Genomic DNA, 21,073 nt, shown 5'->3' on the forward strand with positions numbered 1-21,073 from the left:
CGATATCTGTAATGCAAAGCAAAGTATCGGTAATTTACCGTGTTTTTGCATTCGCAGAGTAAGCCGCTTTTAGAATAAAAAAAAATTCAGTTGAGTATCTTAAACAATGTAAACCTTCAACCTGCATGGACTGCAAAACTTCAAATCTGTATTTATTTTGATATGCATATCTACATATTACGCATATTACAGAGATAGAATTGTTAACCAATAAACGACACAAACTTTGGTAATACACTTTTACAATTATACTAACTATTTTTAAAATGATATGATATTATGAAATAATTATGAATTATAATGATATTATAAAATGTGAATAAAAAATGGTCAAAAAAATGGGGCCTTAAATTAGATTTTTTTGCCGGATTTTTTTGCTAGTACAAATTTGTCTAGATAATTTACAGTTAGGTATAGCCTCCCCTATTGAAAAAATCACGAGCCGCCACTGTTCCTAAGGGACCTAGAGCTCTTTGAAGATGTCGTCTTGTAATTAGTTTTTTGGTACACGTATTTATCTTTGAGAGGTAAATCGACTCCATCTATAGCGAATTTTTCATACCGGTCATAGGCGTGCGTTTTAGGTAGGGCAACGGTTATTTTATCGCATAACTTTTTTGTATTCAACTTTTAATCATTTTTGACTCTGGAGTATTAAATTGTAAGGTATTCTAGTACTATAAAGTTATCTTGCTGAAAGTCGGTAGAATGCACCGTTTTCTAGAAAAATCGATTTTAAAATTTTCGTTTCATGAATTTGAAAAATGTTTTCAAAAAAAAACGTTACCAACTTAAAGCAAGAAAAACTTTTAATACTAGAATACCTCATAATTTAATAGTCTAGTGTCAAAAATGCTTAAAAATTAAAGACAAAAAAGTTATGCGATAAAATAACCGTTGACCTACCCAAAACGGACGCATATGACCGGTACTAGAAATTTACAATTATTTAAATCAATTCATATCTGGAATATAAATAAACGTACCAGATTTCCTTTTTCTATATAGTTTTTTTTTATTTTTTTATCTAAAAAAAACAAAAAAATTTCAAATCGATTTTTTCTAGAAAACGGTGTATCCTTTGTAGAAAGTGTATTTTTTTAGTACTAGAATACCTAACAATTTAATAATCCAGAGTCAAAAATGCTTAAAAGTTAAAGATAAAAAAGTTATGCCATAAAATAACCGTTGCCCTCCCCAAAACGGCCAAAACGGACGGACGTCTATCACCGGTACTAGAGATTCGCAATGGATGGAATCGATTTAAATCTGGAAGATAAATTTTCGTTTTTCCAGCTAGAAGCGTTATGGAGGTATTTAAGAAGAACTAATTAGTAGACGCCATCTTCAAATAGTTCTAACTCCCTTAGGAAGCATTTTCGAACTAGGTGAATTGGGTTAAATTATCTTAAAATTATCTGAGGAATCTGCTGTCTTTGTTTGTCGGTGGAGTTTCTGGACACCCTATATAGAGCAAATATAAACTAATACTATGGCTTAGATATGGAGATGATACTTTTACGTTAAATTCATTGCTAACCAATGACAAGCTGCGAATACACGACACAACTGGCACCCGAGCTTAGCTTGGGGTTGAATGAACCATAGTAGAGGCTTAGCTACAGGCTACAAGCGAGGTAACAGGTAGCGATCGAGGATAGTGGACTGTCTCCAGATATAACGATTAGCCGCAAATATATTGAAAAATCACTCCCCCAAAACAGATTAAGGGAACTCCAGTAAGAATTGGAGAAAGTAAAATGAGCCATAATAGGTCTACTTACTGGAAATTAACCAACAAGTTATCACATTAAAAACTAGTCACATTTTATTCACATTTATGCCACAAACACAACATAGAAGCAGTAGAGCTCTTATTGACAAAAGACTGAATAACCAAGCTCAACAGAATCTCAAATAGATTAGTCAACATTATCGTCAAAATAAAAAAAATATGCGCCAATGTCAGACAGACGAAGAAGTGGAAAATCTTTAAGAAGACATCTTATGCTTTATATCAGAAAATAAATCCAATATCAAAATAATCAGAGGTGACTTCAATGTAAAAATCATCAAAAAAAAAAGAATGTGTGTGTACTTTGTACGCACGTAAGAAGTTATACTTATATTATATGATTTCAATGAAATAAATATACTTTCGAGCAGTTTATTTATATTTTATTTAAAGATTAAACTAACTTTTACTTAGTACTTTCCAAAAATTTTTATTAAAACAATACCAAAAATTAAAAAAAAAATAGAAAACACCCGGATTCGAGCCGGGGACCTCTTGATCTCCAGTCGAACGCTCCACCACTGAGCTATACTCCTTTTGTTTGTGCGGGTGGGGACTACGAGATTTCTCAGACACAGTGTCAAATAGACCAAGTAAAGTATAACAATACTTTAAATATTACTTATTATCTTATTCCCGAGGTAGAAAAATCCAAAGATACAAAAATTATAATAAATATATTTACTAAAAACACTAATATATTCTTTCCACACCTTTTTTGGACTAATACATACATAACTGAAAACATTTAGCAACGAACTCCATAATGTCTGTGTGCGCATGCGCGCAGAATAATAAAAATTCACTCTCAATCGCGCCTAAAAAAGTATAACTTCAAAAAGACAACCGATGAACAGACACTTATATAGGAAACTACAGTATGCGGCAAAATAAACAGTATTGAAATGAATATTGAAATGCTTATGATTATTTATATATCTAGTATATGTGATATAGCATTGCAAACATTATTTACGACCGGCGCACGTTCCCGATAAAACAGATGTTAAAGATGTTAAACAAAATTAAAGAAAAAAATTATTCAAACACAAAAATATATTAGCTGACCTAAAACCGAAACCCCAGAAAGATCAATTCAACCCAATAAACACGCTAGTTAGGAAAATTATGGGAAACTAATACCTATAAGGTGTTATTTATGTTTTTTTTATGTAATCTCAGTTTATCTTTTTTTATGTAAAAAAAATTAATAACCATTTACAATTTCGTTGCCAAACGAAAATACAGCCGAACCATATTCTAGTCCAATCAGAGAGTGCAGGAAGCACCTCACCGGTTTCGAAACTTATTAGTCTCCCATCAGGAGGCACATATGCTGCTCTCTCTGATCCAACCAAAACAAACCCCAGCGTGCAGTCCCGGATTGCAACGAACGAAATGGCATAGATGCCCTAGCGGCAACTGCTAGCAAAAAGACTAAGTTTTAACTCTAATGGCATATAAAACAAAATAATGCTATTCTACATCCCACCTGAATGAAAACAATGGGAACCTTCTCTGGTTACACCTCCGAGGCTTCTACAATTTGCAAGCCATACGGATGCTGAAACTAAAGAAGATGATGGAATTCTACAATTTACACTTCACGTCCCATCTGCTCAGCGCGGAACCATTCTCATTGGAACTTTACCGCGCTGAGCAGATAGTGAATTGATAGTCCAGCTGAGCTGGACGTGAATTGTAAATTGTAGAATTCCCTCATCTTCCTTAGTCTCAGCATCCGTATGGCTTGCAACTTGTAGAAGCCTCGGAGGTGTAACCAGTCCCATTGTTTTCATTCTGGTGGGATGTAGAATAGCATTATGTTGTTTTATATGCCATTAGAGTGAAAACTTAGTCTTTTTGCTAGCAGTTGCCGCTAGGGCATCTATGGCATTTCGTTCGTTGCAATCCGGGACTGCACGCTGGGGTTTGTTTTGGTTGGATCAGAGAGAGCAGCATATGTGCCTCCTGATGAGAGACTAATAAGTTTCGAAACCGGTAGAGGTGCTTGCTGCACTCTCTGATTGGACTAGAATATGGTTCGGCTGTATTTTCGTTTTGCAATGAAATTGAAAATGGTTATTCATTTTTGATTTACATTTACTCTGACTGGAGTACGAAGGGAACCATTCTCGTTGGAACTTACCGCGCTGAGTAGATGGGACGTGAATTGTAAATTGTAGAATTCCCTCATCTTCCTTAGTCTCAGCATCCGTATGGCTTGCAAATTGTAGAAGCCTCGGAGGTGTAACCAGAGAAGGTTTCCATTGTTTTCATTCTGGTGGGATGTAGAATAGCATTATGTTGTTTTTTATGCCATTAGAGTGAAAACTTAGTCTTTTTGCTAGCAGTTGCCGCTAGGGCATCTATGGCATTTCGTTCGTTGCAATCCGTGACTGCACGCTGGGGTTTGTTTTGGTTGGATCAGAGAGAGCAGCATATGTGGCTCCTGATGAGAGACTAATACGTTTCGAAACCGGTAGAGGTGCTTGCTGCACTCTCTGATTGGACTAGAATAAGGTTCCGCTGTATTTTCGTTTTGCAACGAAATTGAAAATGGTTATTCATTTTTGATTTACATTTACTCTGATTGGAGTACGAAGGGAACCATTCTCGTTGGAACTTTACCGCGCTGAGCAGATGGGACGTGAATTGTAAATTGTAGAATTCCCTCATCTTCCTTAGTCTCAGCATCCGTATGGCTTGCAAATTGTAGAAGCCTCGGAGGTGTAACCAGAGAAAGTTCCCATTGTTTTCATTCTGGTGGGATGTAGAATAGCATTATGTTGTTTTATATGCCATTAGAGTGAAAACTTGGTCTTTTTTTATGTCTTTTGGTTGGTTTTTCATTGGAAGTTCTCCCCCAAAGAAAATTTTTTCCTCCCTAGGCAAATTTCTAGATCTGCCAATGACTCTGACACGAAAAAATCTTTAATTCTAGTCCGAAATTCCGAAATGGCAGGCGATGTATCTTTCGGACTCCTTCAGCATTCTCCATATGTACGCATCTGGTGGCGTTAGTTCTGGTGATAGGCAACTCCCAAAATGATCTCGCTGTATTCGAAGAGACTCCCTGGCAGTGTGACAGGTTGTCGCATCCTGCTGGAGCCATTGTTGATTGTAAGCTTGGAACGTTTTCACGACTTTTCAGTATTACCGACAATAGTACTCCATGATAAAAATTTTTTCTGCAAAACTGAGGACCATTCTGAGGCACCTAATATTAGCACAACATTAACATACATTATGTCGACATTCGGGAACCACGCAATACGTTTCGCCGCATCTTCTTCTTCTTCTTCTTGTGCCACTCCTATCGGAGATTGGAAATCATCAAGGCTACCCTGACTTTGTTTACAGCTGACCTAAAAAGTTCATTAGTGGTGCAGCCAAACCACTCTCTCAAATTCCGCATCCACGACATTCTTCTACGGCCTGGATTCCGTTTTCCTTATATTTTTCCTTGCATTATATTTTGAAGTAATGCGTATTTATGACCTCTCATCAGGTGACCCAAATACTCGAGTTTTCTTCGTTTTATCGTTAACAAAATTTCTGGGTCTCTTCCTATCCTTCGTATTACTTCAAGATTTGTGATTCTGTCAACCCAACTTATCTTCAGCATTCGACGGTAGCACCACATCTCGAAACTTTCAATATTTTTTATGTTGTTCTGTTTGAGAGTCCAGGCCTCTACACCGTATAATAGCGTGTTAAATACGTAGCCTCTTAGCATTCTTAATCGTAGAGGGATGCTTATATCTCTGTTGCAGAAGAATTTCCTCATCTTTATGAAGGTGGCCCTAGCAATTTCGATACGTCTTTTTATTTCATTGTTTTGGTCTCCAGTTTCGTTTATTAAAGTTCCCAAGTATTTATAACTTGATACTTTTTCAATTTGAATGCCGTTTATACTAATATGTGCTGGTTGTGTCATGGTTTTACTGAAGACCATATACTTGGTTTTTTTGATATTAATGTTTATGCCATAATTGTTGCAAGCAATATTTATGTTTGTAAGTAATCGTTGTAACTCTTCTACTGTTCTTGCAACTAGTACAGTGTCGTCTGCGTATCGAATATTATTTACAACCTCTCCATTGATTACGATTCCTTCATTTGCTTGCAAAAGGGCTTCCTGACAGATGCTTTCACTATATACATTAAATAGCAGTGGTGACAAAATGCATCCCTATCTTACTCCTCTACGTATTTCTATTGCTTTTGATATCTCGTTTTCTATTTTGATGTTAGCTTTCTGATTCCAATATAAGTTGAGAATTATTCGCAGACCTTTATTATCTATGTCTTTTCTTTCAAGAATGTCTCTTAGCCTATCGTGGCGTACTCTGTCAAACGCTTTTTCAAAATCGATAAAACATGCATGCACTTCTTGATTAACGTCTAGGCATCTTTGTGTAAGAACATTCAAACCGAAGAGAGCTTCTCGAGTACCTAGTCCTTTTCTGAACCCCATCTGTGTATTACTAATATCTGACTCCAACTTTTAGTGAACTCGGTTGTGGATGATTTTTAGAAATATCTTTAGTAGATGGCTCATTAAAGATATTGTTCGATGTTCTGAACATTCTTTTGCATTGGATTTCTTTGGCAGTTTAACGAATGTAGACAGCAGCCACTCTTGAGGTATAATACCAGTATTGTATACTGTGTTAAATAAGTGCAATATTATACCTATTGATTCATCATCCAAGAGCTTTAGTAATTCAGTAGGAACCTCATCGGGTCCATTTGCGTTTCCAGTTTTGGAATTTCTAAGTGCCATTTCTACTTCACATTTTAGGATTTCAGGTCCCGTTTTACCATTTACCTTGTCAATGTTATTTCTGTTGTCCTCAAACAATTCTCTTATGTATTCACTCCATTTATTAATTTTTTCTGTTAAGTCTATAATAATATTTCCGTCTTTGCCCTTAAGCAAACTTATTTTTGATGTCTTCTTTGGGTTCCTGTAAGTTCTTTTACTTTTTTATGTATATTGAATGTCTCATACTTTCTTTCGTAGTCTTCCATTTCTACACATTGTTCTTTAATCCATGATTCTTTGGCTTTCTTTATTATTTGCTTTATGTTCTTATCAACCTCTCTGTATTTTCTGAATTATTCTTCAATTTGCGTCTTTCATCCATTAGTTCTAGTATGTTTCGGCGCATCACACATATACAAATTTGAAGTATATGCATTCCATTACTGTTTAGTTAGGCGCATACAGTATATATTGCTACCAGAAATATGAAAGAGGTGATCATAGTAGAAAACTTCATAACAAACGAGGAACTGTTCATAATGAATACATTTTGGAAGAAAAAACCTAGAACTAACAAATGGATTAGGATACATACAAAAGTCCAAGAAATAATACAAATAGTGTTTCTCAAAATGTAGCTGATCCAGATATGGGCTAGAAGTTAAGAAAGCTGGAGTGGAAATGTGACAAGACGGAGACCAAGAGAAGCAAGAAGTCGCATAGGAAAACTGCGACAAAGATGGTCAGAGGACTTAAAAAGAACTGTGGTACTAAATTGGTACCGGGTGGCCCAGAATAGAAAAAACTGAGAACAACGAGAGCCGCCCATATCGAAAAGATAGAGAACGACTGAAGAAAAAAAATAATAGAATATAATATCTAATCATCGTATAACAGATAAATAAATTTCAATTAGAAATGTATCTGGGATTGCTCTATTCAGTATTATCTACCTAGCTTTGCATCTTTAACACCGATAAAAACAAAATTGGTTTAATCTGTATTTTAACATGAACACTTCCATTCTAGAAGTCTATTCTTCTGCACGCTTATGAAACCAGTAAAATAGACAAAAAAATAACATAGCTCCAGGAGTTTATCAATCGTCGTCTCAGGATAATAATGAATATTTGGTGGCATGTGACTATATAAAATGAAGAATTGTGGATGGAGACAGAAAAACGAGTGGCTTATCGACACAAGTGGGGATGCTATTGACTGCTATTGAAAACAAAACTTTGAGTTCGAATCTTCAAGGAGTCAAAAGGTAAAATAGACCACGGGGTACCTGGAAAAGAACCATTGACAAGAAAACACAAACTACTGGAATATTTTTGCGACTTGAGATTGATGGATAGATACATAGATGTGAGTTAGAGAAAATAAGTCAGTTCAAAGAGATAATGATAACATCTTTGTCTGCTTTTTTGATTATGAAAATGCCCCGACAAAGCAAACCTCAACAAACTGGCCTACATTTTTTAAAAAACAGATATTCTGACGGTCGTAAGGTTAAAAGGTCACTAATGCTCAACCTCATATATTAATAATAAGTATTACAAAATTTCAATATTCACCGAGGAGATTGACAATAATGGATTTAGTTGCATTTGTTCTTTAATATTCGCTTTGAATATGCATTTAGAGAAGCGATGGCAAACACCGAAAATAGATCTCTAACCAATGTAATGGAATATATTCATGGAAAATGTCCGATACGCTGAATGATGATACTGACCTAATTATCGAAAGCCTTTAAAATTTAACTGATCGTATTAGTCCTGTCGCCAGGGGGGGGGGGGTACAACGGTCTCCTTTATTCAAATAGACTTACCCAAGATTTCTTATGTATTTTGACCCGTAGAACACGAATTTTTTGGGTAACAGTTGATCGGGATGTCGATAAGATTGTTATAAACAAAGAACTTGAGGAATTACATAACAGCAATTTTTCGCAAAACAAAATATTTTTTGTATTCTCTGGGTCATTCTAAGCAAAAAGATTTTCTTATAAGTTTTTTCATAGGATGCATAGTTTTCGAGAAAAACGCGGTTGAACTTTCAAAAAATCGAAAAATTGCAATTTTTGAACCCGAATAGCTTTTGATTAAAAAATATAATAGCAATTTTGCTTCCCGCTTTTGAAAGTTCAAGTCAAATTATACCGGCTTTAATTATTTGCATTGCTAAAAATGATGTTTTTTTATTGTCAAACAAAGCTATAAACAAATAGTGTTTCCCGTGCCTAGTGCATGCGTTTTAATGCACTACGTAGAAATTGTCTCTCACCTACTCGTTCGATTTTAATGAAAATTCCACACCTGTAATTTTGAACCAATCAAAATACGTTATTTTGACAGATCACCATGGCAACGGAGGTATTTTATCGGAAATTTTTTGCTCGTGGGGTACCCAACAGCGAATTATAGTGGAAATTTTTTGACGTTTACAATAACAGAACATTTTTGACAGACTGGTTTTTATTTGTTTACATAATTTAGTTTTGATTCATTTTAGTTACAAAGCTAAGATGTTTTCTATATTCTTCGGACACCTCCTCTCTTCTTAATGGCGAAAATGCAGGACTTTGAATGTTTTCAATTAAGTTTCTATGTCTAATAGAATATATATAATATTTAGACACTAATTTATTTACCTTTTTCCCATTCAGTACTTTCAATTTTGCGTAGTTTAGTTTTAAAAACGCCAAAAAAATAATTTTCTATCACTTGTAGTTACTCAAAACTTATGTAAAATTGAAGAATATACTATTTTCTATCTTGAAATGGTATTCCCAGGCAACTACAATGAGTAGAAATTACGAATTTGAAAGCCTAAATAATTGCTGACAAAGCTATGGCGCGCTATTAATCTGTTCATGCAGCTTTGGATTTTCAAATGCAAATTTGGTGTGGAATTTTCTTACCGAATACCACGAGAAGTCAAATTAATATCTGGAAATTTTTTTTTGATCATGAATATTTTTAGAAAATTTCCCTCGTCTGCGACTCGGGAAATTTTCAAAATATTCATGATCTCAAAAAAATTTCCGGAAATAATTTGACCTCTAGTGGTATTACTAGTGAAAATTCCACACCTGTAATTTTGAACCAATCAAAATACGTTATTTTGACAGATCACCATGGCAACGGAGGTATTTTATCGGAAATTTTTTGCTCGTGGGGTACCCAACAGCGAATTATAGTGGAAATTTTTTGACGTTTACAATAACAGAACATTTTTGACAGACTGGTTTTTATTTGTTTACATAATTTAGTTTTGATTCATTTTCTATCACTTGTAGTTACTCAAAACTTATGTAAAATTGAAGAATATACTATTTTCTATCATGAAATGGTATTCCCATGCAACTACAATGAGTAGAAATTACGAATTTGAAAGCCTAAATAATTGCTGACAAAGCTATGGCGCGCTATTAATCTGTTCATGCAGCTTTGGATTTTCAAATGCAAATTTGGTGTGGAATTTTCTTACCGAATACCACGCGAAGTCAAATTAATATCCGGAAATTTTTTTTGATCATGAATATTTTTAGAAAATTTCCCTCGTCTGTGACTCGGGAAATTTTCAAAATATTCATGATCTCAAAAAAATTTCCGGAAATAATTTGACCTCTAGTGGTATTACTAGTGAAAATTTTTTGCTCAATTAGAAATCCAATGAAATCAATTAATTTGTGGTCATCTGATTGAATACAACCAATAAAACCAACATTATACTGAAAACAGATCCCATAGGCTGTTTTCACTCAATCATGTAGCTATGGATACCTACATTTCGTTTCATTTCGATTTTGACATTTCAAATATTCAATATTTCAAAATGTCACGATTTGGTTGTAATACTGATGAGAATATTAATGAAATTATCGAATCAAATATACCAAAGAATACTGTTTACAGTAAAAAATTTGTATGGAAAGCGTTTATGGACTTTTGCAATGATAGAAAATATGAATTAGATGGAAATCGGACGGTGGAAGAATTGTTAATTGCACATTTAAATAAATTGTTTCTGCTCTGTATTTTTTTTTTATAACCAGCAAAAAATTTTCTATCCGAATAACCCTCGAACATTGATAAATGCTCAAAAATTTTTTAACAACTTTCTCAAGCTTGTTGCTTACAGGCAACAGACCTCCGCCTACGGCGTCGGTCTGTTTCCAAGCAACAAGCTTTCGAAATCTGTTATAAAATTTTTTCGAACAATTATCAATGTCCTTGGGTTATTACTACTGAGAATTGCATTGAAAACATCACTCAAGCACTATGGGTTTAAAGCTTTCTTTAACAATAAAAAAATAATTTTTAGTAATGCAAATAATCAAAACCGATAGAATTTGACTTGAACTTTCAAATGCGGTAAGCTATTTTAAAAAAAAAAGTTAATCGGGTTCAAAAATTTCAATTTTTCGATTTTTTGAAAGTTTAACCGCGTTTATCTCGAAAACTATGCATCCTACGAAAAAACTTGTAAGAACATTTTTTGCTTAGAACGATCCAAAAGATACAAAACAATGTTTTTTTTGCGAAAAATCGCTGTTATTTAATTCCTCAAGTTCTTTGTCTACAACAATCTTATCGACATCCGGATCAACTGTTACCCAAAAAATTCGTGTTCTACATCTCAAAATACATAAAAAAAACTTATGTAAGTCCATCTGAATAAGGGAGGCAGTTGTATCCCCCTGGTGACAGGACTATATCGAATTGACGAACAGAAATTTCAGGGTAATTTTTTTTGCTTTGTTTTTTGGGTTTGGTTTGGAACGTTTTACCACGTAATGACTTCATAATAAACCATAAAAGAATTTATACAGGGTGTATAAAAAAATGAAAAACACGTGTTCAACATTTTTCAAAAATCTATCGATTGATACTTTTTTGAACTTTGAAATCTTAAATACGAATCTCCATTTTTATTGTAGATTTGGATTCCTCGTAAACAAATAAGTAAGTTCTGTCAGGAACATGTTTTCTCGTTGTTGATAGATGCTTCTATAAACGGACAAAGAAATTTATCGCATACATTTTTTACACGTCCTATATTAAGCAAATAGAAAATAAAAGCTCGACAAAAGTAACTAATAAATAAAAGAAGTAATAATTGTTAGATGGACTATTTTTAATTAATTATATTTTTATATACAGTGCTAGTCAAAAGTCCGTACCCCCCCCTCGTATCTTTTGAACGATTATACCTATAATAGTGAAATTTGGAGGGAGGAAATAAACGGACGTAAGCTTCTTAACTAGTTATGACAGGTGACGTAATAGTGACAGATGACTTTACAGCGCCACTGTGACAGATAATTTTAAATGGGGCCTTATGACAAGTGACACATCATTTGAAAGGTATTGAAAATACCTATTCAGACATACTAATTTTGTTTGAGTTTAATCTAATTTTGATGAATAAATGAAATAATATAAAATTGTAGTTTCGCATTTAATTAATAAAAATTCTAAATTCCGCCTATGATTACTTGTCAAAAAGGTTGATGTTGTCGTAAAAACTACTAGAGAATTGAAAAACGTCAACTTTTTTGACAAAAAAACCATAGGCGGACATTTGAATTTTTATTAATTAAATGCGAAGCTACAATATTATGTTTATTTAATTTATTCACCAAAATCAAAATCAACTTAAACTCAAAAAAATTAGTATGACTGAATAGGTATTTTGAATACCTTTCAAACAAGGTATCGCTTGCCATAAGGTCCCATTTAAAATTATCGGTCACAGTGGCTCTGTAACGTCATCTGTCACTATTACGTCACCTGTCATGACTAGTTAAGAAGCTTACGTCCGTTTGTTTCCTCCCTCCAAATTTCACTATTATAGGTATAACCGTTCAAAAGATAAGAGGGGGGGTACGGACTTTTGACTAGCACTGTATATACACCGTTATTAGGCGTCAACGCCTTTTGGTAGGGATCTATGGAGGAGTATCACCAAGCCGCAAGCACTTATCCCTTGCCGCACCTCTCCTCCATAGGCATAGGCCGATCAGACACCAGTTTATTCCAGACCAAGTCGTAGATTCTATTGAATTTTATACTACCGACGTTGGCCTTTTATTAATTTAATGACCTGGCTGAGGCACGAACCATCGATCGCAAATTCACTAAACCTGTCGATCGACTACGCCTCCGCCAACTGAGCCGTCGTGACCGACGGCTCAAATTATATTTTTATACTATAGTTTATATAAACTAAAAACTTTTGTTTACTAACTTGTCGTAATTGAAGGAATTATCAGTTCTGGAGGAGTCGTAGATGTAGGTTCCATCGTAGTAACTCTCCTGGAAATTGTAGCCCTTGTAGTTGAGTCCATTTTGGAAGAAACAAATTTCTGCGTATTAGGAATACGAGTTGTAAAATCGGATGTAGTGGGTACCTACAAGAATAAAATTATAAATACGAGGCTTGACACTCATCCTTCGCTCACAAAAAAAAATATTGGTTAATATATCTACAAATAATTAGGTATCACTACAGTGGGTGATCAAATTATTATAGCCACCAAGTTAAATTCAATGTTTTACAGAAAGGATATAATTGAGCTATATAATAAATTAGTGCGTTTGTTTCCATTTGACTATCTTGTTATACTGACAGAATCTCGAAAGTTTGGATATGCTGACGACTGAACCCTTGCAACAAGCCACCAATCTTTAGAAACTACAGAAATCACTCTCACGAATGACTTATCCATCCTCAGCGAATGCCTTAAGAAATGGAGACTACAACCAAGTACTACAAAAACTGAAGTATCAGCTTTTCATCTCAACAACAAGCTGGCAAACAGAGAATTGCGAGTGTATTTTAATAACAAGCTGTTGAAACATAATAAATACCCGAAATACCTTGGGGTTACTCTAGACAGAACGCTCATATTCAGAGAACACCTGACGAAAATAGCAGCAAAATTGAAAACACGCAACAATATAATACAGAAACTCTGCGGCACTACATGGGGGTCCATAGCATCAACTTTCAGAATCAACACAGAATACTGTGCACCAGTGTGGCTAAATAGCAGGCACACCCACCTGGTCGACACCCAACTAAACCGTGTTATGCGTATGATAACAGGCACAATTAAGCACACCCCTACAATGTGGCTACCTACCCTTAGTAATAGAGCACCACCCAACCTACGCCGCGAACATGCATTGGTTAAAGAATATAACAAAATAATGGAGAGTCGCCAGCTTTTAGTCCACAACGACATCCCCGATATTCTTGGAAACCGTCTCCGATCCAGGTTACCCCCTCTACAATCTGCTCAAGCTCTGCAGCAATCCAACTTTTACTTAAATACCCGATGGAGAGAAGATTGGGAAAGTAAGACAGATCCGCATTACCATAGTCTACCGGACATCATAGGAAAACCTAGCGAATTTGAACGTCTCCGTAAGATTTGGGCAGCCCTTAATCGAATTCGAACAAACTGTGGAAGATGAGCCGACTCCCTCTAGAGATGGGGTAAACTTCCCTCGCCTTCTTGTGACTGCGGCGCTGCAAGACAGACGATCAGTCACATTGTGCAGGACTTCCCACGCAGAGCATACACAGGCGACCCTATAGACTTTGTAATGGCAACCGAAGGGTCAATCGAATATATAAAAAAACTGGACATCTGTTTGTGATGCATTGTATAATGCATAAATCTAAATATATTCTGTGATGTACTTAAGCCATACGCTAAATAAATAAATCTTGTTACATTTTATGAAAGTGCAATAAATAGTCTGGCAGTAGTGGCAACACGCATGCGTGGTAATATGTGACTGAGATGCCATTGTTTGTCAGTGCTGCCCAGCCTAGCTTGCAACTCGTGTGCATATTATTTTGTATCCTTGGTGTTTACGAGTTATAATAAACTTTGAGAGTTCCATTGCTCTCTAGTGATATTCTGACAGTCCTATACTATTTTTTGTGAATTTAAAAAACATTGCACGTTCGTTACACTAGTGGTACCAGAACATCATGGGAAAAGCCAAAGACATCTCACTAAGGAAAATAGCAGAAATAAAAATTTTATTATTCAACACCAATCACTCCAACAGACACAGAGCATTTCTAAAGTTTCAAAGGCAACTGTGGACCGTGTAAAGAAAAAACTTACATACCATTATTAAACCAAAAGTAAAAATTTTTGAGTTGGGTCTAATAATTTGATCACAAACTGTACAATGAAGGCACCGACGTATATCATGCTTAATGATTTCTTGTGGCTGTTACTCGAAGAATGCTTTTGCGCCACGTTTCCGTTTGAAAACGATTAATTTCAATAGCCTAAAGGTGTGAAAATCACAAGTGGATAAATCGGGACTGTAGGGTGGATGCTCTAATATCCTCTATCTCCTTTGTTGTCGATTCCTTTCATTACTTTGGCAACATGAGGCTGATCATTGTCGTGCAGAAGAATGACACCGTGTGAAAGCTTCTGGATATTTTTATGTTATTGCGTGATTGCAAGATAATGTAAGATAATAATCACTCCTAGATTTATCGCTAGTAATTATTGACGAATCAAAAGTCATTACTCTCTTGCCTGTATTCCGTGAGATGGTGATAGATAAACCCATACGCAAACTTATTTGGTTCTCTAACAAAATATAGCAACCCATTGCGCAGAAACTTTGCTGTAACTAAGCTTGTGTGTAACACAGTTTATGTACGATACTATAGACAGATCCTATACTCACATCAAATATTTTTTGAAATTGTTCTGATTGAAATTCAGTAACTCTAATTAAGTTGTCCCCACATGCGACATTCCTGTCTGTGTCTGTTAATATATTACTCAATGCACCTGGTCGACGCTTACAATATATCTCCTGTCTTCCACTGTTAAATTTTCGACACCATTGCTTAATAGATGGAAACGCGAAACATGCGTTTACATACTCTACTTGCATATTTGCGTATGAATTTCTAAGGGTTACAAATCTTCAGCACACTAAAATTGAATCACCGCACGCCGATTATATTTGGAAGAAATGTTCATAACAAACGCTTTTTGTAAGTCACATTACTTAAAAATCAAAAGTCAAATATAAATAATAGAAAGTGACAAATGTCACTGTCACAAGATGCGTTTTACTTGAATAAGTCTACAGTTTATCACAAACCCTTTTTCAGTGCGTCATAGTTTGTCGAATTTGCTCATTTAAGCTCGAAGTCACAGAAGAAAACGTTCCTCCGTGATTATTATACATAAACGAAAATTGTGTATTTGTTAAAGGATACTTCCATAATATCTCTAAATATATTTTAAATAATAAATTTAATATTGTTAAAACGACTTAAACTTAATAATACAGTATGGTGCAAATGTCTAGAATAAATTCGTTATTTCGTAAGCCAGCGACTCTAAGAAAAAATCCTGAAACAGGTCGATTTTTATTTTTAAATTATGATTTTTCGACATATATTTCATACTAGTGACGTCATCCATCTGGGCGTGGTGACGTAATCGATGATTTTTTTTAAATGAGAATAGGAGTCGTATGCTAGTTTATTTGAAGAGTTATTCAATTCCCTATTCAGTAATATGTATAAACATTAACATAATTATTTATATAGGGTGGCCAAGAAAAATATATTTGAATTAAATTAATTGACACAAAAAGAAGAATGTATGCAATTTATTTAATTCAAAATACATTTACATGCTCTCAGAAAACAGCAACGACTTGAACTTAATAATACAGTATGGTGCAAATATCTGGAATAAATTCGTTATTTCGTAAGCCAGCAACTCTAAGAAAAAATCCTGAAACAGGTCGATTTTTATTTTTAAATTATGATTTTTCGACATATATTTCATACTAGTGACGTCATCCATCTGGGCGTGGTGACGTAATCGATGATTTTTTTAAAATGAGAATAGGAGTCGTATGCTAGTTTATTTGAAAAGTTATTCAATTCTCTATTCAGTAATATGTATAAACATTAACATAATTATTTATATACGGTGGCCAAGAAAAATATATTTGAATTAAATTAATTGACAAAAAATAAGAATATATGCAATTTATTTAATTCAAAATACATTTACATTCTGTCAGAAAACAGCAAAAAATGTTTATTTCACAAATAAACATTGTTTTTCGCTCAAATTAAATGTTCAAACTGTCAAGAGGTAGATGTGTGGTAGCTTAAACATTGAAATTAAGCGAAAATCAAAGTTTATTTATCAAAAAAAAATTTCTGTTTTTTGACAGCAGTAGAATATATTTTGAATTAAATAAATTGCATACAGTCTTCTTTTTGTGTCAATTAATTTAATTAAAAATAATTTTTATTGGCCACCCTGTATAAATAATTATGTTAATGTTTATATTACTGACTAGTTCATTGAATAACCTTTCAAATAAGCTAGCATACGACCCCTATTATAATTTAAAAAAATCGTCGATTACGTCATGACGCCCAGATGGATGACGTGACTAGTATGATATATATGTCAAAAACTCATAATATAAAAATAAAAATTGAACTGTTTAAAATTTTTTCCTTAGACTCGCTGCTTTACGAAAAAGCGAATTTATTCCAGATATTTGCACCATTCTGTATAATATACATACATATGTATAAAAGGTTGACAATTACAATACTCTAAATAGATAACCAATTCATGATGCGAATAAAGATTATCTGATAAAAAAGTAATTTATCGTGACAGTGATTTCACAATGTTAACGGATAAAATGACAATTGTATTCTATATTTATTTATTTTTTCCTTCAAATATTTTAAATATTAATTTCCGGTAAATATTTAAATAAATATCGATATTTATATAAACATATATATAAAAAATATTCTGACAACTGTCAGATTTAACTAAAATGTCATGCAGCGATTCGCGATATAGGTACAGTAAATCTTATATGACGTCACAATTAATGACGCACTGAAAAAAGGGTTTGGGATAAGCTGTACATTTAAACAATATAAACTGAAAGTCAAACAATGAGGAATCCACGTCATACATTTAATGACATCATATCATAACCCATCGGCACAAACTAAACGGCACACAAATTTGACCTCATGTATTAGTTTTTTTCGCTACTGTCAAGTTTAGCGGTACAAACTTAACGGCACACAAATTTGACCTCATGTATTAGTTTTTTCGCGACCGTCAAGTTTAGCAGGAAAGCGCTGTTGCCAAATAAAAAACATATTTGTATTTACCACAGCAGCTACCGGCTACACTGTTTCTCTTTGTCTTTAAGGGTGTGAAACAAAGATAACTATGTGTACTATTAGTGTCAATACTCAATACATGCGAAGTTGATTCTTGTAATTCCATTCTTACTTTCGTTTTACTTACGTTACTTTCTAGTAATTCTAGTTTCTCGATTTGATTTGGATTCAAATTATCGGATATTTTAATTTAATTGTATTAAACAATAATATATCTGCATTCCGTTTCCCCGATTAAAATTTGAAAACAATATGTCGACATTAGGTATATTTAACCTCCAATATTATGACAAACACTGAGTTACAATTTCCATATAATCATCATTCCAAATTGTCATCAAACCAAATAATGACGTCATATATACTAGTCACTACTTGTAGCCAATGAAATGGTCGCTGTCATTGGAATGGCATGTCAAGAAAATCTGATTATTCCCTATATATTTTTTCAAATTTGAAATGGCAACAAGGGAAAAATTGTGCGAACGCCTTATTGTTTGACTTTGGCTTTTATTTTATACTAAACTTACAGGAAAAGGCAGTTTCTGTTTTTATTTGATTCAGAGTTGGACCACCATCTCCAGATAGATATTTCTGGATCCTCAAGCGTTCTCAGTGGAGCTATGCAGTCACAAATCTAAACCAAATATTAACAGTCTGCCTATTTAAGGGAAATCACCGCGAAGCAATAATTCCACCTTTAAGACGTAAAACAGCGACATCTCTCGTATAACGAGGAAGACGAAAAGCCCTAGATACAAAGTTTACTACAATTATAGGGGAGTGCAAATAGAACGAAAACATACATTGTTTCTAAAAAATTCAAACAAGCTTATATTTTTCTAAAACTTTTTTGTTAGTTTATATACATGTTAAAGTAATAAGTTCCACTCGCGGATTTGGTCGCTAATTGTTTATTAATTGTTTAAACAATAACAATTGTTTTGTATTAATAATTTTAAAAATATCGTTAAATTCATCATTTTACTTTGATAAAATATGTTTCTATTTTGTTTTTGATTATACTGAATCCGAATATGGCATTGCAATTTGAAAATTCTTATACAGAAGCTCTTATACAGTATGTCTGCGTAGCTAGGAACCACATGGAAAACTTTTTTATTATCAATTTTACGAAAAAAAATTTATTTTTCATAAAATGCTCTGGATAGTCAAAAATCTAAAACTCAACCATCAGATATCAAATTTTATCAATTGTATACGAGTTATGTCAAAAATACTTATTGAAATTCGTTAAAGAGGAAAGTACCTTTATATTTCAGAATATCAAAAAATGCTGTGTTGAAAAGTTGTTTGAAATTAAAAACTATGTTTAAATATACAATTACATTATTCCAATCGAACATTTTTTTCACTTTTTTCTCAAATTACGGATACTCATCATCATTTTATTACAATTATGATAACTATTTTATTATCACTTTTACGAAAAAAAGTTATTCTTCATAAAATGCTCTCCCTAGTCTAAAATCTAAGATACAAACATGAGATATTAAACTTTTTTAATTTTATACGAGGTATGTAAAAAATATGAATTTTTGTTAAGAGTTTTTTTTTATTATTAATGGCTTTGACATAGCCAATTAGCCAGACTATTTGTTTTTTTTTGTATGGTATTACAATAGCAATTTTAACTTAATGTCTAAGCCTACTTATTATCTAAATTTACAGGGTGTTATAATATATTAATGAATACATTTTTCAATTTTGTGTGATATTTTTACAATTTTTAATTTTATTATCTAAGCCTATTTAAAATTTAAATTTACAGGACGTTACATATTCGTAAAGACATTTTAACGTCTGTTTATTTTTTGGAAAAAGAATTTCGTTTAAATTGACAGGTAAAGGACAATTTAGATCAATTAACTTTTCATACATCACTTTAATATTTTGTCTGTACTGTCTACACTCCAATATTAGGTGCTGTAGATCTCCCATTCCACCACATTGTTAAGAGTTAAGTGCCTTTATTATTCACAATATTTTAATTAGAAGGATGTAATTGAACACTAAAACAAATTTTTTAATTCCAAACAACTTTTCTTTATAACAATTTTCGATGTTGCGAAATTTAACGATACTTTTTCTTGAGTGAAATTCATATTTTTTTACATACCTCGTATAAAATTCATTAAATTTGATATTTGATGATTGCATCTTAGATTATATACGATGCAGAATATTATATAAAGAATAACTTTTTTTCGTAAAACTGATAATAAAAAAGTTATCAATAGGTTCCAAGTTACACAGACATACTGTATAAGAGCTAAAAAAATTTTTTTTGCTGAACATTTATTATTGTTGAAGTTTATTATTAAATGTATTTTAGGTAAGTTTTACAGAAAAAAGTTTTGATCACTTTATATAAACATTTTTTTAGCTGTAGTACATTCTTTGACGGTTTTTGCGGTAAATTTTAAAGAACCGTTTGGATTGACTTGAAATTTGGCATACATATAGATAACATGTCAAAGGAAAAAAGTGATATTGTGCTGATGTGTGCTTTTGCTCTGGGAGTGGGTACCACCCCTTCTCGGGGGCGGAAATACTCACGGGGAAATACTAATACGGGGGCAAGCAGTCGAGTGCGGAAAAGAGACTTTCTGCAAGAGTTAGGAACAATATTTTTTCTAAGAGTCTTTAAAAAATTACCAAATTTTAATCAATTAATGTAATTAATATGAAAATACATACACAAATTAATTCTTTGACAAGGTTGTCAAAACCAAACTTTCAATATAATTAGTTAGCATGACGACGATCTTGGTTTCAATGACGATGATTCAAAACGACTGTTATTGTCTACCGATTTGACTTTCGAATATTATGTCAAAATAATTTTATTTCATCGAATTGTCGCGTTCATTTCATTAAAACAGGAACACAATAAGATATATTTGAAATAAATTAGTAAAAAATATCTAAATATTAGTTTATTGCATGTATTATAATTACTTAAGGCCATATTAACATATCTAAATTAACACGCGTGCGGAAAAGTAAAAACTGCGTGCGGAAAAGTAAAACGCGTGCGGAAAAGTAACACGCGTGCGGAAAAGTGAAACTTTCTAAACTAAAATGCGTGCGCGAAAGTAGACATTTTTGCACGCTCGTAGAAAAAAATAATTACTTAAATCGGTGAATTTTAAATAAAAATTAACATTATTTCATATACATTTAGCTTTATTTATACACTGACTACATGTTCTTGAGATTTTAACCAGTTTAAAGTG

General features: G+C 33.3%; 1 protein-coding gene across 1 annotated transcript in view; it reads right to left on the reverse strand.

The window, feature by feature from the left end:
- The window catches only part of LOC114330047 (uncharacterized), a 164,503-nt gene that overhangs the window by 28,424 nt on the left and 115,006 nt on the right, over positions 1–21,073 (reverse strand). The window contains exon 5 of the mRNA XM_028279345.2: positions 12,825–12,987. Coding sequence (XP_028135146.1) covers positions 12,825–12,987 — 163 coding nt within the window. The remainder of the gene's footprint in view (positions 1–12,824; positions 12,988–21,073) is intronic.

The sequence above is a fragment of the Diabrotica virgifera genome, chromosome 3 (assembly GCF_917563875.1).
Source record: "Diabrotica virgifera virgifera chromosome 3, PGI_DIABVI_V3a".
NCBI lineage: Eukaryota > Metazoa > Arthropoda > Insecta > Coleoptera > Chrysomelidae > Diabrotica > Diabrotica virgifera.